The 17044-nt window shown below is 39.6% G+C and overlaps 1 protein-coding gene across 1 annotated transcript in view; it reads right to left on the bottom strand.

The window, feature by feature from the left end:
• PIEZO2 (piezo type mechanosensitive ion channel component 2) overlaps positions 1 to 17044 on the bottom strand; it is a 145477-nt gene that overhangs the window by 73655 nt on the left and 54778 nt on the right. The window contains exons 11-17 of the mRNA XM_026063058.1: positions 15509 to 15762; positions 14695 to 14843; positions 13774 to 13947; positions 5575 to 5801; positions 2619 to 2779; positions 1192 to 1368; positions 888 to 1013 (exon numbers count right to left, since the gene is read on the bottom strand). Of these exons, the coding sequence (XP_025918843.1) occupies positions 888 to 1013; positions 1192 to 1368; positions 2619 to 2779; positions 5575 to 5801; positions 13774 to 13947; positions 14695 to 14843; positions 15509 to 15762 (1268 nt within the window). The remainder of the gene's footprint in view (positions 1 to 887; positions 1014 to 1191; positions 1369 to 2618; positions 2780 to 5574; positions 5802 to 13773; positions 13948 to 14694; positions 14844 to 15508; positions 15763 to 17044) is intronic.

The raw sequence follows: 17044 nt of genomic DNA, 5'->3' as shown, positions 1-17044 counted from the left end.
CAATCCTGTGCAATGTGCTCTAGGTGACCCTGCTTGAGCAGGGGGGTTGGACTAGATGATCTCCAGAGGTCCCTTCCAACCTCAGTGATTCTGTGATTCTGTGATTTTGACTGTATTGGCAAATAAAGCTTGGCAGGTCTGCCCTCCACAAACAAAGCGCGTGGAGGCAAGTTGTCAGGAAAGAAACGAGGAATAAACCTACAGTTAGATCAAAACTTGCTGTTGTTCAGCTAACGAGTTTCTGATTACCTTAAACAATGAATACAGGACTTCAGAGATTCTTTAAACCAAGAGGAGTCATGCAAGATTTCCTCTGGGAGTTGACATGCTTTTATTTTAAATAGGATTTTTAAATCAAAACAGGAATGATAAAATATTGCTCATGGTCATTAAGCAAAAAGAAGAAGAAGAAAAAAATACATCAGTTTACTAGTGTCCGAATGAATTATTTGCTTACCTCATTACATTTTCTAAATTGTGGCTAAGGAATAAGCACTTAAAAAAACCCCTGCTTATAGCAGATATTATCATTCAAGGCAATTATTCCAATTAGACTCTTCAGTCCTTTGGTATCTGAAAGCTCTTTACCTATTTATTACTTACAGCTCTTAAATAGAACATCCTTAGAGTACTTTTAACAGATGTAGAGTCAGAAAGCCATACTTCTACATGCAGCTTATCTCAATTGATACATGGGACCTCCTGAAACATGGCTGGAAATGCCCTACATAATAGATACAGCATTCTGCTTTCTCTTCCCCTCCATACTTCCCTATTATCAACAGCTTGCATCAAATATTTTGTGTGGCTGATGATATATTTCAAAGGCATTGCTAATTTCATCACAAGTAAGAAAATATCTCAATACAGATAATTAAAGAAGTTACCCTTAAGTACACAAGCAGAGGATAAGATTTCCTCAATCCAACCCACTCTGCAGGATCAACTGGCCCACTGTAGAGGACTGAAGTTTTCAGTTCTTCTAAATTGACTGCAGTTTCATTCTCTCCAGGCTAAAAAGAAAATGCAATGGTTTATAAAAAATCTCTTTGAAGCTGCTTGGGGTGGCAATGATAATCAGCAAAAATACATCAGGTGTATTGTAGTTTTCAGTACTTGATACGCTTCCTTTGTTCCTCTTTATTGAAGAAGGCAGCAGTCAAACCCTTTTTAGTATGTACTTGTACTCACCAATGTACAGTTACTGGAAAAAGTGCTGGGATCAATAGACGTGAGCTGGTACAACATTTTGCAGACAATAATCACACATGTCCAAACAGTGCAGATACTGGATGCCAATGGACGAAACTGAGCATATGGCAAAGCAAGAGCCCAGGTAATTAAAAACACAAAGTTAAACAGAGACACCTGAAAACACAAAAACAGGATGGAGAGAAATTACATGGAGTAGCAAGAGAACTGAGAAAGTCTGACCTCTTCCATAATCATTCAAAATAAATCACTCAAAACAAAGGGACATAGAGAAACTGTGAGAAAAATGCTGAAAAAAACATTTACAACAATACAACAATAGACACAAAGTGGTCAGTGAAGAAGGGAAAACTTAATAGTCAGTTTAGGAAGAACATTATCTCCTAAATAATATTAATCCTATTAGATCCACAAAACTACATACCCACCCTACAAACAATAGCATGTGAAAAACAAGGGACCAGGAGTACACATGAAACAAGGAAGAGATGGCATGGATTTGTGTGTCTATGGAACTTGCCTTCATCCTTTTGACCTTTTTTCCCAGAGATATGAGAAAAAGGACTTTGATTTTGCTATTTAGTGAATCTGGTCTTACTCAGTTCAAGAAATGGCTATGCTGGAAGGAGAACTTACACTGGTTGCACAAAGGCACAGCTACATATGTTGTTCCATTTTCTTAAGGTGTATTTCCATGTTCCTGTTTCTTCAGCATCAGATCCAGTTAAAGTAATTCTCTTAGATGATCCTTCCCAACTCTTTTCTACACCCTCCATCCCTGGATGATGCCCACACATCGCTTGTGTAGCTATTCTAAAGGAGATCAGTGAAGTAATCAGATTGAAAAAAACCTAGAACAGAACATTTTTCCTTTGGGAAAAGGGGGCTGGGAGAGAAATGGTTTTTTCTTCCCCCAGAAGTTTGTCTGCTTGTTAATTTCTAAATCTGGATATTTCACTGACCTGATTCAGAACCCAGACATACAAATATCTGACCCTGCATGGCTGAAGGAGGCAGGAAAGAGTGAGATAACAACTACATGGATATGGGGTGCAAAAAGGAGAACGACTCAAACAGATTTAGTGATGTGAAATGCCACTGTGCTGTGAAATGACTGCTGGCTGGAGGGGGAAGGATGGAAGGGATTACATCTCTGAGTCAAAAGAATTAATCTAACAAAACCTTAATATCTGGATAGAGAGGGAGGGCTGAGAACATCTGGGGAGGAAGAATATCACTGTGGGAGGAAGAAGTCAGGGCAGGTCCCCAGCTGCTGACAAGCCCCGTTGGATCCCACAACTTCAGTAAGGTCTAAGATGAAGAAGCAGGTCTCTCCCTATGCTTGGACCACTGATGCTGACAAACCTCCATCACAGGCAAGATTTTGACAGTGGGTGTTTACTTGCCTCTTTCACTGTGACCCAGATGATGTAAGAGGAAACAATTTTGATGATGTGCAGCTCCAAAAGCCACCACACAAAGACTTGCATCTTATGAAAATACTCCAGGAATTTCAAAAACAGCACTGTAAGGCGGTCGATCACCAGATGCCACTTGTTCTTTAAGTCTGCAGAGATGGCCAAGCATTGGGAGGAGAAAAACAGTAAGTTTCTGTAAAAAGGGATGCTTCAACAGGCAACAACAAGCTTCCTACTTCTGCTCTTTTAGCCTTAAATTAAGGCATGAAGGAGGTTAAATCCATGGTTCAGTGGTTAACTAAGACAAAATGGGGTTGAGGCCTAATCAGCTGTGGTGGTCTCCCTTCTGTCTCACATCCAGCAAAAAGCTTCCCCACTTCAGAAGTGTTGGTGGCAGCTTGCCTTGCCAATTCTGCTTTTATTCCTCTCTAACAGAGGCCTTTTTGGGCTCCATTTTCCTCCAGTGTCTTTGGATCTGAACTTAGGCCTAGACCTCAGGCTCACCAGCCCACAGTGACATTTGGAAGACATGGACCCAGCCTGTTTTCAGAAAGCACAAAATACTGTTTAGAAAGCTTTTCAGACAGTTTGGAAGAGATCCATGCATGCTACAAGTGGGATTCTTATCACATAGCTTCAGATGGCTATACTATAGATGTCTAAATTTGTCAGCATCATCTGTATTGCCTTGCGACCAAGGCATACCCCTAGGGTGCAATTTATGCCATCCCAAGATAGACATCTAAAATAGTTAAGACAAATTGCAGTCCAGAAAAGCCTATTTCTCTCAGTTGGAAAGGGAGCTCTAGCAAATTAAGATCACTAATTTGGTGACTGAAGCTGGGTGAACGTATCCTTTCACAGATGATATTTTGCTATAAAAGTCATCCTTCCAAAAAAATAACCCAAGGTGTAAGAATGTGGCAACAGGAAAAGTCTGTTACCTATGAGTATATAGGATAATACACATGCTGAACAGTGCTAAGTGCAGTCTCTGCTTGTGGGCTGGCTAGAAAGTCTCATACATATTTGCAAGAAGTCTTCATACTGTATTAGAAGTTTCAAAGTATTTTGGAGACTAGGAAGGACTTTATATGCTGTGAGAACATTCTGATAGTAAATATGAAACATCAGAAATGGAAACATTTAAGAATGATACCAAAACACATCACTGTCTAATCTTGTAAAAATGCAAAGGAGTGATCACCTTCTATATGCAATTATTTCAACTTATCTGGTCATTTTGTAAAAAAAGCAAACCCACATGATTATTCTGCGCATATTTGTTGTGAAAAAAACACATGCACTTTTGTGTGAAAAAGCTGACTTTTGAATCAAAGTCCAATCAAACTGACCATCAAATTCCAAATTCTAGATTTTTTTCTTCTGTCCCTTTTCCCCAAGCACAACTTAGAAAATCCTAATAAAAATACTAAGTGGTGTAAATTCCATGAGCTTAAATTGATTAAGCAATAGAACTCCATTCCTACATAAGTGCTTTTATAAGTGTAACGGGTGTATTTTAGGAAAGTATTCATAGAATTAGATGTTTTCCCTCACTCTATCACAGTATTTGTTTAAATTTGTATTGTGCAAGGTACACCCAGATGGTGCCAATTAAGTGGGGCAGGACAAGGAAGTATTGTAGAAGGCTCTGTCTGCACGTCTAGGATAATATAGAGAAAAAGGCACTATAATCACAGAGGATAAAATACAGGCCTGAGTACATTGATTGAAAAATTGCATATTACTTCATAACAAAAACTGCATACACAAATGTGTTAAAATAATATTAGCAACTCCAACTTCTTGGCCATTTAACAATAATGTAACCCTTTGGCATAAATGCATGCATATACAGCCTAAAGATGCATCACACAGTTGCTGTTGTCAAGCCCCACTCGCAACAGTACAGAGAAAAGGCCCCAGGGAGGAGGTGGCAGCTCCCTGCTTCCCTGCCTGGGTCTCTCACTGCACAGGGCAACCTTCAACAGCTGGCCTTGGCACCCAAACCCRTCCGGCACATAGGGATGGCCAGAGTGCAACAAACTCTCCTCAGAGACCGTGAGAGGGCTGGCCAAGAGAGATTTCCATGCACCATGAATGCCTCTTTGAGGGGGGACTTCCCAGCCAGGAAAGAGGTTCAGCTCAGCTGCCCAGGGGCAGCTAAGCCAGACTGAATTGCCATTTTGCCTTGACAATGACCCTGTCCGTATTTCTGTGTCACAATCCTATGCATGTTGGCATAAGCAGCCAAGTCCATGGTAAGGCTACTTCCAGACAGTTTGGTTTCCTTGGGTGTTAAATGCTCCTCACCGGTTTTCATTCATGGCTTATGTTCCTAACTGAATTATGGAAATAATGCATGTTAGGAGCTCATGCGAGGAATATCAAAGATGACAACATCGGCCTCACCCACATCTGCCCTCAGGCATTTTTATGTTCATCTGGCATCAAATACACATTCAGAAGTGAAAAATATGACACTAATGTGCACATGAATAATGAAGCAAAGCCATTTGGAACTTCTGGAGTGAAGTGCCCTGAAAGCATACAATGTCAGAGATTAAAAATGTACGTGTATTTTCTTTATTTTAAAGAGATTCACTCTGAAGGAGTTCCTAGGATTTGGGGTAACCTCCTACTAACCCATCCTGTACCACCTAGAAGACATTCCTCCTAAGAAAGAGGGTTTTGTTTGGTTTTGTTTTCATTCTCTGAGCACCTTACAGATAACAGTATGATTTCTCCCTAGAAGAAACTGCAGACTGTTGAATAATTGACAAGCAGCCATTTGCTCAATGGAGGCGGCTTTGGCAAAGACATGCAAAATTAGAAGGGAAAAGTGGCAAATGAAGCGAGCAGGGATGATCAAGAATGAACTGCCTGTTGCCACTGTTAAATGAGGATAAGGAAGGCAAAACTAGCGATCTTCAGAGCTTACCTGTAGTTTCTTCTTCCTCTGATTCATTGTCTTCATCATCATCTTCCTTCTCCTTGTCTTCCTCATCTTCTTTTTCTTTTTCATCCCTCCCTTTCCCTCCCTCCCCATCTGGCTCTTCCACTCTTTTCTCACCAGCCTCTTCTAGCATTTTATCCTCTTCCTCTTCATTGCTGGCTCTTAAATTCATCATAGTTATATCAGGCAGGCTTCCATCTTGGTGCACCAGTCTGTTGGTAAATAGTAGCATGTCAGCAAACTGAGCAGTAGTGACATGATAGGTTTTTTCTTTTTCAAGATGTATAATTAGAAAAAATAARCAAACTTGTTCATGGAAAATGCCTTAGAAGTGGAAAAGTTAATGATTCTGGTACTTTCTGCAAACACATACTGCAAGTTGAGTTGGAATGCATCAGTAACTACTTCTCACTCAGATACTAATGGTTAGTTAGTAATGAGTGGTATTGACACTTAAACTTGACATTTTCCCCATTGGAGAAAATGGTCAGAGTTTAAGATGTAGAAGCATGAAATGACATTGTTTAAGAGCAAACATTTCATGACTTCACAGGGGACTTACTCATTTTGGTGGTTTGGTATTTTTTTCTTGAGGCTGCTCATAGTAATTGGAACAGAAAGAAAAAGGGAGATGAGAACAGAGGGATTACAGAAGAAGGTCATTGACAAATATGTCATGCTACATCACAAGTAATAAAGCATTCTCCTACTCCATCTGCAGAAGCCTTCCAATGCCAAGAGCATGCCATCATGACATTCACAGGGCGCTTCTATAAAGGAACACAGAACTGCAGCACAGATGGAAAGGGGGCGAACTATTTACACCAGTGCTAAACAGGGTTAATATTACCCCATGCTGTCAGTAAGGCAGCTCAAGTATCCTCACAAGTATCTGATGGATATATTTTCATATATTTTCAAATATATTTTCAAAATATATTTTCAAATATATTTTCATCTTCTTCCAATTGAAAGATGCAACTGGGAAGCCAAGGAATTTGCAAGTATTCTTCTGGCTATAAGTTTGTGAACAAACTAAAGGAAAAATTCCATAGCTGGGGATTCAGTTTATTCTATCGTATCTTTCTTTGCTAGTGTCATTCATTCTCTCTCTTTTCTACACCTCACAAAGATTTTTCCTTAAATTTAGAACTGGCCCGTACTAAACCTATTAGTGCTTTTCAGACTACCAAAATTGAGATACAACAATTTTAACACAGAAATGGTAATACTCTATTGTCATGGCTGCAATTCTTTTGAGGCTTTTCCAGCATTAATTTTATCTTTACTGAGAAAAGAGACGTTATATTATCTTCTAATACACAAATGGTTTCAGAATAATATGAAAGTCATCAATTTACACATGCATTTTTTCCCAGCTGTGTTGCTTTTCATACATATTAACTGATATTTATGAAGAGACTGTTCTTAATCAGTAGCTTAATTCCAAATACCAGTGACTTCATGGACATGGAGCTTGCACTCTGGATGTGAATTGTGCTGCTATTCCCACACTGATTCAAGCTCCTAGATGAAGAGGGACAGAATCACATCATTTGTTTACTGAAAACCTGTCTTTCCTAAATGTCAAATCCTATGTACTCTGCTGAGCACTGTGCTTACTGCCATAGTTTCTTTGAATAGGACTTCTTACAATAAAACCTCTCTTTTGCAAGCCCTTATCTGTGTGATCAGGTCACTAAATGCTTAGTTATGCTATAAAAATTACTACGCTCAGAATGTTTTCAAGCATCTATTAGGCTATTTCTGAACTAATGCTAACTTTAATATGCTGCAGTACTATCTCAGGTCTTTGTTTTTCATGATGTGAAATTCTGGCATATTACCATTTAGACATGAAATTCTGCAAATGTTAACTAGGATTTTTGCAGCTCAAGAAACTAAAAATCTAGATTTAGCCATCTGATCATTAAAAAATGAGCAACATAGTCTAAGTGATTAATGACAAAGTCAAACAAGCAAAAGTATTTTTCCAATGTTTGGGAGTTACACTTTATTCATGTTGGAAACTCTAGTGCCTCCAAATGAAGGAAAAGGTACAGAAATTTGAATAAACAATCCTGAAGTAGTAATATCATAACAATTGTCAAAAAAGCAGAACAGGGTGTCTTAGAAATCAAATTTTAATAAAACAGTCAAGCCCAAAATAATCTCACTGGATAAATACATCCGTGACAACGATTACCAAAATCCCTGATCATGGATTGGGCTATGAACCTGAATGTCCAGTAATCTGAAATCTTGTATTCTAGACTATATTATATTTGCCTTGTCCAGTAAAGTTAAGGCTTGTTGTCCGATATACTTTATTTTCAGGGGTAAGCAAGTATATATACTATAAGAACATTCAAATTTCAGTAAAAAGACTAAACAACAGTAATCACTAAAATGACTAAACTTTGCATACCTGTGTAGAACTCTTAAAATGTACCAGTACCAGACTCAAGTATAAAGAAGAGAGAATGAATTTTCAGTTCAGTTCAGATCTACAGAGACAGATCCCCAACTAATATAAATCATCAGAGTCCATTGCAAAGGCAAGGGCCCATGAAACAAGAGTATCCATGCACAGGTGTAATTCCACTGATTTTAGTGAGATACCTTCCCAAGTGACTTTTATGATGGAAAATCTACATTCACACTGGTGTAAATCAAGGACATATTGACTTACTTACCTCAGTGTAAACTGGACAGAAACACAGTGACTCTACAGGATTTTATTTGGGAAGACTAATCTTTATCTTATTCTTATAACTCCCATTCAGATCCAGGAGGTGATGGGATTATAAATGAGGGCACATGCAATATATACCTGATAAAGCCTCAATATGACCTTAGTTTTCAGTATGTCAGTGCTTAGTTCTATTGACTTAGTAGGTTTAAGCACAAGACTGTGTGCTCGGGAGATCCAAGGCTAGATAAAAAGCCTTGCCCATTTTTTAAAAAGTTAGTCTGTTTAGAATATTTCTTCCCAAGCTTCCACATTTATTCCTAAGGTTGCTTTTCTTTTCTTTTCTCAATTATAAGATTGCATGATTTCATGTAACAGACAACAGAGGTATCAGGATATAAAAACGGCACTGAAAATTTAGTACTTATAAGACAAGTTACCTGTATAGGCTTCACAGCTAGTCAGATGTAACTTAAAGTCAGATAGCACATACTGGTGGGAAATTATCAGAGATTACACAAAAGGTAATAACTAAATGTCTGATTAAAAATGCAGACAGCAAGCCTTGAAGGCATAGCAGCTAATGGTTTTAAGTGAGACCATTACCTGTCCTCAAAATAATTAAATAGGGTATCAACAAAGAAAAGTATTCTAGTATATCTAGCTGTAGTCATCAAAGCAATTTCAGTGGCACTCAGATCAGGCATGTGCCCCAGGTCCTTGCTGGTGCCCTACTACTTTCATTTATTTGCAATTTGCTAGAGCAGATTAATTAACAACTTATTGGCTCCATTATGAAGCATCTTTTACCACTGGTAATGTTTTTTGCAATCGGCTTATGCATTTCTTGAAACTTACTGCCTCTAAATTATTTCTCAGGTATCTGTCACTTAGAGTTTCTTGCTCTATAGGATGTTATTGACCCATTTGTCTCAAGTACCCAGCATGCAAGAAGCAAGTTGAGTGCGCAGTGCTGTGCAGTTACTGGCAGAGACCTGAGCTACATCGCAGCCACGTCCGCAGCCAGTCCTGTCCACCCCGACTCTAAGCCTGACAAGTGGACTGACTTTAGGACCTGCCTCATCACCACGGACCTGTTGGGAGCTCACCACACTGTAGGGGACCCCTGTTACTGCCCCTGGACCCGATCCTGACCCTCACATGCTGGTTCTCATTCCTGACTCCTGGTGGGTGAAGGCCCTCCCTGGCCATGCCCTTTGGCTCCTGCCTGCCCTTCCCACCCCCTGACACTTCTTCCTACACACCAGGTTTCCAGCTCTGGTGAACTTTCATGAACTGGCCTAGAACATATGATGATATTTAAAGAAGTAGCATGAACACATGACATATAAATTAATCTCTTATTAGAGCAGGTATTCACAAAAATCCAACTGAGGGATTTTCTCAGGTTTTCTGCTTATATTCAGTAGCAACAACAAATRCAGAAGTCCTTCTAAAGACTGCAAGGGTCTAAGGACCTTTGCTTAAATGGCCCTCTGAGCTGATTAAATAGAAGTCCAGATTACTGCACTCAAATATTTTGAAAGGAATCCCTTTATTGAGCTGTTTGCAAGAATCCATCTATAAAAGCATGAGGACGACAACAATGCAGGCTTTGGTAGGCTGGATCCTGTAGCACCAACTCAGGCTCCGAATTAACAGCCTTAGCCCGCACTGGTTTCAGTGTATCAGATTCTCTATCTTTGTCTTTGAATGGGAAATCAGAGTCTGTACACGCTACTATTTTTCTTGAAAAGAAATATCTATTCCACATTTCATTGACCTGACCCTCAAATTCCCTTGCGCTTGGGAGGCAGACTGGGGTGTGTATGTGAATGGATGCACATGCAGGCATGCATCTTTCCATGCACAGACAAAGGGTAGATAAACGAGCCTCCTCAACCAAGTCTATTGTCTGCAGCCAATTACAAATAGCACCAGTTATGCCTTTACTGAGGCATGGACAAAGCTTGAGAATCCCAACTGGGAGATGAACTCACAACATATAAATATGCAGGAGAGATGTATTAACTACTTCACCAGTTAGTATGTTTAGAAGACGAAAATACCTGAACAACAATCTCTTCCCTGCTTATTTCACAGTACTGTGCAGCAAGAACATATTTTGCTTGAAGGCAATTAAGAAGTAACAAACAAATTAAGGTATATCTTTTTTTAAAGGAAAGGAAAGATTGAAGTACCCACCTATTTATTATTAGATAAACACGGCCATTGACTTTGGCATGGCTATGAGGTGGGAGATGAAAGCACAAGAATGCATGAGATGGCAATGGGAAATGAGTTAGGGAGAGAGAAAAGGAAACCGTTAAAAAGAAACGAATGTAGTTTCCTGTCTACCAAGAGAGACATATTGTCATAACAAAATACCAAGTCTGAAAGCTTAACACACCATGCAGTGAAAAGTCTAGGAAGCTTATAAATACAATACTTAGACACTTACTATGCAACTTCAGTTAGTACTACAGGTACTTACTATAGATCCCAAAATGTAAGAACAGTTGCTATTGCTTTATCTCACATAAGTCCCAGAATATTTTGTGCATTTTTAAAAATAGATATTTTGTTACTCTTTTATTTAAAGGTGATTATAATGAAGCATCATACCATAGAATTTGTCTGCCTCACAGCCTTTATCTCTGCCATACCACAATTCATGACGCAGGAAGGAAATGGGCTTATAAAGTCTTAATCAGAAGTTTTCCCTTTCTTCTTGCAAATGCAAAACTGACCCAGGCCCTTGGTTCTGTCACCTTTATAAATAGTCAGAAATGTCTCACTCTGCCAGTTGCAGTATGCCAGGTTCTGTCACCTCTATTTGTAGATGGCAGAGCCTTATTCTTGAACTCACTTTGCACACTTTGCTCATGTGAAACAGTATCTTAATGCAAGAAAAGTTTTAGGGATTTTAACAAGACTCTTCAGCTACATACAGACATAATACCACAACCACACAATCAGTTCAGGGGCTGATGGAAGAACTGAGGCTGCTTTTCACTATAACTTTCATGACTAGCTCTCACCTGTTGCGGTTGTTTTAACAAGTTCTCTATTAAAAGGACTGACTTTTGTCTGCTTACTGAAAAAAAGTTTCATTTTCTTTAATTTTTAAATTTTTCTGTAGCAACAGAGGCAACATAAAAACAATTTTGAGGGGTAAACTAGCTGTTGTGCTAAGAATTTTTAAGGTAAAAGGAACAAATGAAGCCTTAGTGGCTTTGTAAAAGTATTGCACATAGTTACGGTACATATGAGTCTTTAATCTGTGTTTTAACTGTCCCTGCAACTTATTTCTATTGTTAGCATTACTGTTAAGCTGATGCTAGTAGCTGTGCTAGATTTTATCGATCTTTATGCACCATCAGTGCAACTGTCAGCTGAGTTCTCATGCTGAAGCTTTGAACTTCAGCTAATTCACAGTACTGAGTATTTATTGCATGAAGAGGGAAGAAAACAGCTGGATCTTCATATGTCAGGCAGTGCTTATGATAGCACAAACAAGAAAATGTGTTTTGATTTGGGAATTGGATGCTTGTGAAAAGTTCTGAGGAGGAACAAATGATCTATGTGATAACTGTGATTTTGAAATACTGCAAAATGACAAATACAGTACATTTCACACATTTAAGATTTAAAAATATCTAGCTACTTATCTTACAGTTCAGTACAATCTGGTACCACACAAAGACTTAAAAAACTTTGTTGTACTGATAAGGAGAAAAAGATGATATCACACAATCCTCTTCATTCATTCCTTTGCTTAAGCCTATGGTGGCAACCAATTCCTACTTTCAGTGTCCTGTCCCAAGGATACTTATTCCTGGTAAAAATTTATTTTTACTGACTGCAGATAAAATCCACATACTACAACCTTCTGTTCTGATACCAGCCTTTTCTTGCCTTTGATTTTTTTGCTATCAATAAGACGCTGACAACATTTTGTGTCTTTAGTATCGGTGGCTCCACCCTTTTGAGAAATACGTCAATTCAGTTAGAGCAACCTTCTCCACGCCAGCATTCGGCAAGTCGTAGCTAGTATTTTGGCATCTTTCATCTACTCTGGAATTTTGTTCAACAAAATTGTTAAGTAGTGGTTCCAGAGGCAGAGTGCTGCACTGTGAAACCACCTACAGCTTGGGATTGTCTGAGGGTGTTTTTTTTCATTTTGTGCCTACCAGGATCACACCAGGGTGGAGGTGCAAGCTGTTTCTATGTTACACAGCTCAGTGCAAAGTCCTTAGGCTACAAAACAAATAAACAAAAAAAACTTGAACGGTTACTGCAAACTGTGCTGCTTCCCCCCAGATGCCTCAGGCTGGGCACAGCCTGGCTGGGATGCCCAGCTGGGCTTGGGTTTCAAGGCTTGGCTGCCCAGTTCAGATACAGTAATGTACATCTGCGGCCACACAAAAAAATGTGCGGTGGGCAAGGAAGTTTGCTCACAGACCATTTCAAAGGGCCCCTGAATTTGCTATGGGATTTAGCAATTCAAGAAGAGCAAAAGGCAAAAGTATTATGCAAACAGGTATAAAAAAAGATAAGTAAAAACAAAAAGAAAAGCAACATTTTTAGGAGCTCCTTGTCAAGCTGATTTGTTTTGTTTTTAACAACTGATTTAAATACAGACACTGGAAGTTTGCAGAAGCAATCCATAAAAGTAGAGCTTATTCACATGCACTGAGAATAGGGAACACAAGCATACTTGTACCAGACACTGTAAAGACGCTTCACGCTAGATTGAATGCCTGAAAAATGTCTGAAATGTTTTTTGTAAAATGAGTAAGTCACAGAGCAGAATTCTCTGTTAAGATAAACTGTCATTATTCCACAACATGCTGTGGTGTATGTGATGCAATGCAGTTGTTCCTCACTCATAAAAATGCAGCTAAGTTACACTTATCTATGTACAGGTGAATACTTTAAAAATATTGTCTAAATGAGTTGGCTTCTTCAGAAGAATTAAACCAATGTATAATATGACACTATATAGTATATTTCCATTTCTGAAGTTCAACATAATAAAAAGGCCTCATTGTCTGAGGCGATGTGATATTTTCCAAAGATCTCCCAATCTCCATTTGGCCTGCAACACGGACATTTAAAACAGAAGTAATCCAAACTAAAAGCCTATTATTGCCAGGATTTACAAAAAGGCACACATACCAGTTAAGCATCTAACTCCTATTATAGGTCAAAGCCAATGAGATAAATGCATAAATGTTATTGATACCTCTGAAAATGTACCTCAAAATCAAAAACTTAAACATGTGGTAGAAAGGAGGGAGACAGATACATTGCTTGTGGTTTGTTTGGTGGAGTGGTGGGGTCTGAGGGAGACTGACTACTTTTTCTCCCTTTTTTTTTAAACCAGCTAGTCATAACAAGGGCAAACATGAAAAGTGAGCATTAAAAGACAGTCAGAAACAGTGCTTTCATACAGACAATGAATAGCTTCATTTACTTTGTTTCTTTACCTGTAAATAGTGTTGTCCTGTTTGCTGGTTACAGCTTTTAAATCAGTGAGCTGGAGAAAACGGTCATGGAAGTAGTGAAGATGTAAAATACACGCTAGTAGGAAGGAGGTGGGGATAAAGATGCGTGTGAATAGCTCAGCCACAGAAAACCGTTTTAAACCAAGATCCTCTAGTCTGAAAAACAAAGTAGGCCACTAAGTCATCTTTTCACACCAAAATCTTTTGCTTTTCATGAGACCTTATTACAAATCATTTGTAATGGGAAATAAGGCGCTGGTAAGTATTCTAGATCTTTAAATTCTTCTAAAGCAGAAAGTTTTACAATGCAGATATCTTGCGCCTGGACTCAGTAATTCAGAGAGATACTGTAAGCGTACAGAGCCAAACCAACCAACCCTGCCAAAAATCTCTTTATGGGAGCCAGGGAGGTTGTCTCTCACTGAAAGTCCTGCATGGAAGATCCACTCATATTGCATGTACTTCATCAGGTAAACTCCTGTTGAGGAATGCCCAGCACATCAAGAGGAGGAAGAAACTCAGCCCTCCTCATTAGCCTGAGTGCAGGTCCATCTTCATTGGCTCCAGACAGCCTGCAAATCTACTCTGAACCTCTCTCTGAATCTTGTTCATATAGTTAAAGAGGTAGAGAGAAGTATTGGCATCATATTGGAAACAGGAGTGGTGCCAAGGCCTTGGCAGCAGATAGGGTGAAAGAGAAAACTCTTTGAGCCCCTCTTACGTGCTTTCCCATCTCTCCATTTTTGCACCAATAAATCTATGGCTCCAGAGCTGAGTGCTTAAAGTCAGCTATGCCTGGGGATGGTCTCATGATTGGTCTCCATTACAGGAAGGAAGAGTGCTCTCAGAGCATTCCACCATATCAAAAATCTACTGGAAAAAAAATGAAACGAAAACACTTACTTGCTTTCATCCAGGCCTGTCATGTTCTTCCACAACCCTGGGAATGACTCAAACTGGTAGGTATAGATGAAGATAAGCACCAACATCGTGTAAACAACCACTGACATCCAAAAGTATTTTAAAATCCTTCTCCACCATTCATAGTGCACCTGAAAATCACACACTGAGGAAGTTAAAACAAGCTCAAAGCAAAGCCACTGACAAAAATATTGACAAAGCTGTACTAGCAAATGAAGACTATTATTCTTCCAATCTGGCCTAAGGTAAATGATGTGTACCCAGCAGCAGCCACAGGTCTCTGAAATACAGTTTTTACTCTTGGTGCATATACACTCGAGTTCTGACTTCTGTGTAAAATCAAAGTCTGTCAGGACATGGCCACAGGCATAAAGGCCAGGGACAGCTTCAGTCACTCAGTTTCATCACCATTAGGAGTCCAGGAGGAGTTGGACTCCATGCTCATTGGGGTGGGGAAGCTGCGTGGACCAACCACGGCAAAGACTGGTAGGATGAGTACACATCCACAAATTTACCATACAGGTTCTCGTAGTGATGTGGAATGGAGTCCCAGAGGGGAGGTATGTATTGTAGGCATTTATTTAATTTACATGCACTTTGCCTGCACTATAATCAAAAGCCAAAGAAGAATTAGTCTCATCAACCTCTTCAAAGGATCTTGTTACTATCATGTTGTATCTAATGAAAGAACAAACACACTACTTATGAATTTTGTTCTGAGCTACTTAACTGCCAAGCTAAAGGTAGGAACCATTGTATTCAAGGACAAAATTTAGTCCAAACCGTTTTCACTTACCTGATAGAGGGCCACACAGAACAGGAACAGTACCATATAGATGATTTTGTACATGACAATTCTACCCTCAAAGCTGACAAAGAAGAACATGCCCCCACAGACGTAAATCCAGTACTTGATGAACATAGCCATCACCAGCTTCCCCAGGACTTTCATAATATCCTGTTCATCATCATCATCCTCATCCTGCTCCTCCTCCTGCTGCTCCTCCTCCTCCTCTTCTTCTGCCACTTCTCCCTCTTGCAATTCCTCTCCTGCAAAGACACAGAGTCACATTTGGCCTCCATCTATTTTGGGGATTTTAGAAAGAGTTGAAATGTATGTAAAGCAAAAGCTCTGTGCACAACACAGAAACTTAAACACAATGTTCACAGCAAGAGAGTGTATTTCTGAATCATCTACATGACTCCAGAACAAGGAAAAGTATTTCAGCGTCACATGAACCTCTACCTGCTCCCAGAGCCATACAGCACATTGCTCTATGGCCCTAGCAGGCACAATTCTATGCTTTGTCTGACATGCAGGGAGCTATAGTGGAAAATTAGAGCCTAAGGGCTGTATATTGGATCATGGTCAAAACAATATTCTTGGCAATACCTATAATCCCAGGAAAGAAACCTTTTAAACTGGAAAGCAAAGAAACCACCACTGCTGCCAAAAAATCCCTGATCCTGAGTTTAGAGGGATAAATGTCCTTAAGAGAATACTGTGGTTTCCTTCAAAAACCACAAGCAAGAGGAAACATTAACATAAAACCAAACAAGCTTAAAAAATATAAATGCTGCACTAACACTGCTGTTTTCAAAGAAACTACCACGTTTCCACCTTCTTCTGCTGTGCCTCAGCCATTGCAGAAAAGGCAAACTACTTTTGCCCTGTGAAGAGGCCAGGTTTCCCTAGTTATGAATCTTGTGAGGCTCGTGGAGGGCAGGGTGGGTGTCCCCTCAAGAACACACATGAGCAGGTATCCACATAACTGGCCTTCTCCAAACTCATAGCACTTATCTGTAATGTTTTTCATGTTGAGAACAATATTGAGACTTCACCACCAAAAGGGTTGCCCCTTCCTTTGTCCCCCTCGCCATCCCTCTTCCCAGACTCTTTCCTTGCTCTCGCTTGTCCTTGCACAGCTCTGACACTGATCAGATGTTTTACTGAGCCAAAGAATCCAACAGGAAACTACTTCATTTTGTTTCTGGCCTGTGCCATGTCAGTGAGTGGAACTGCTTCAGCCCAGAATCCAGAGGGAGATGGAAAATGGCAAGGAAGGTCTGGGGGAGCAGGTGCCCAGCAGCAAAGGAGGAAACAGGCAGTGAGCTGTTAGATTAGCTTAAACTGTAACAGTCAACTTCACTGTCAGGTACACTTCTTACTGCACATCTCCTGCATTGTAAAATACACATACTTACTCTCATATTGATATTAGAGGTATAACTTCTGTTCTTGTACAAGTGCTTATGTACAAAGTGCAACTTCCAAGGAACTTAGCAACTGACTTTTCCTGTTTAAACTCTTCTTCTCCTATTGTTAAACTCC

The sequence above is a fragment of the Apteryx rowi genome, unplaced genomic scaffold (genome assembly GCF_003343035.1).
Source record: "Apteryx rowi isolate R43461 unplaced genomic scaffold, aptRow1 scaffold_199, whole genome shotgun sequence".
Taxonomy (NCBI): Eukaryota; Metazoa; Chordata; class Aves; order Apterygiformes; family Apterygidae; genus Apteryx; species Apteryx rowi.
Note: the sequence above shows the minus strand (reverse complement) of the source record. Positions and strands in the feature narration are given on the sequence as shown.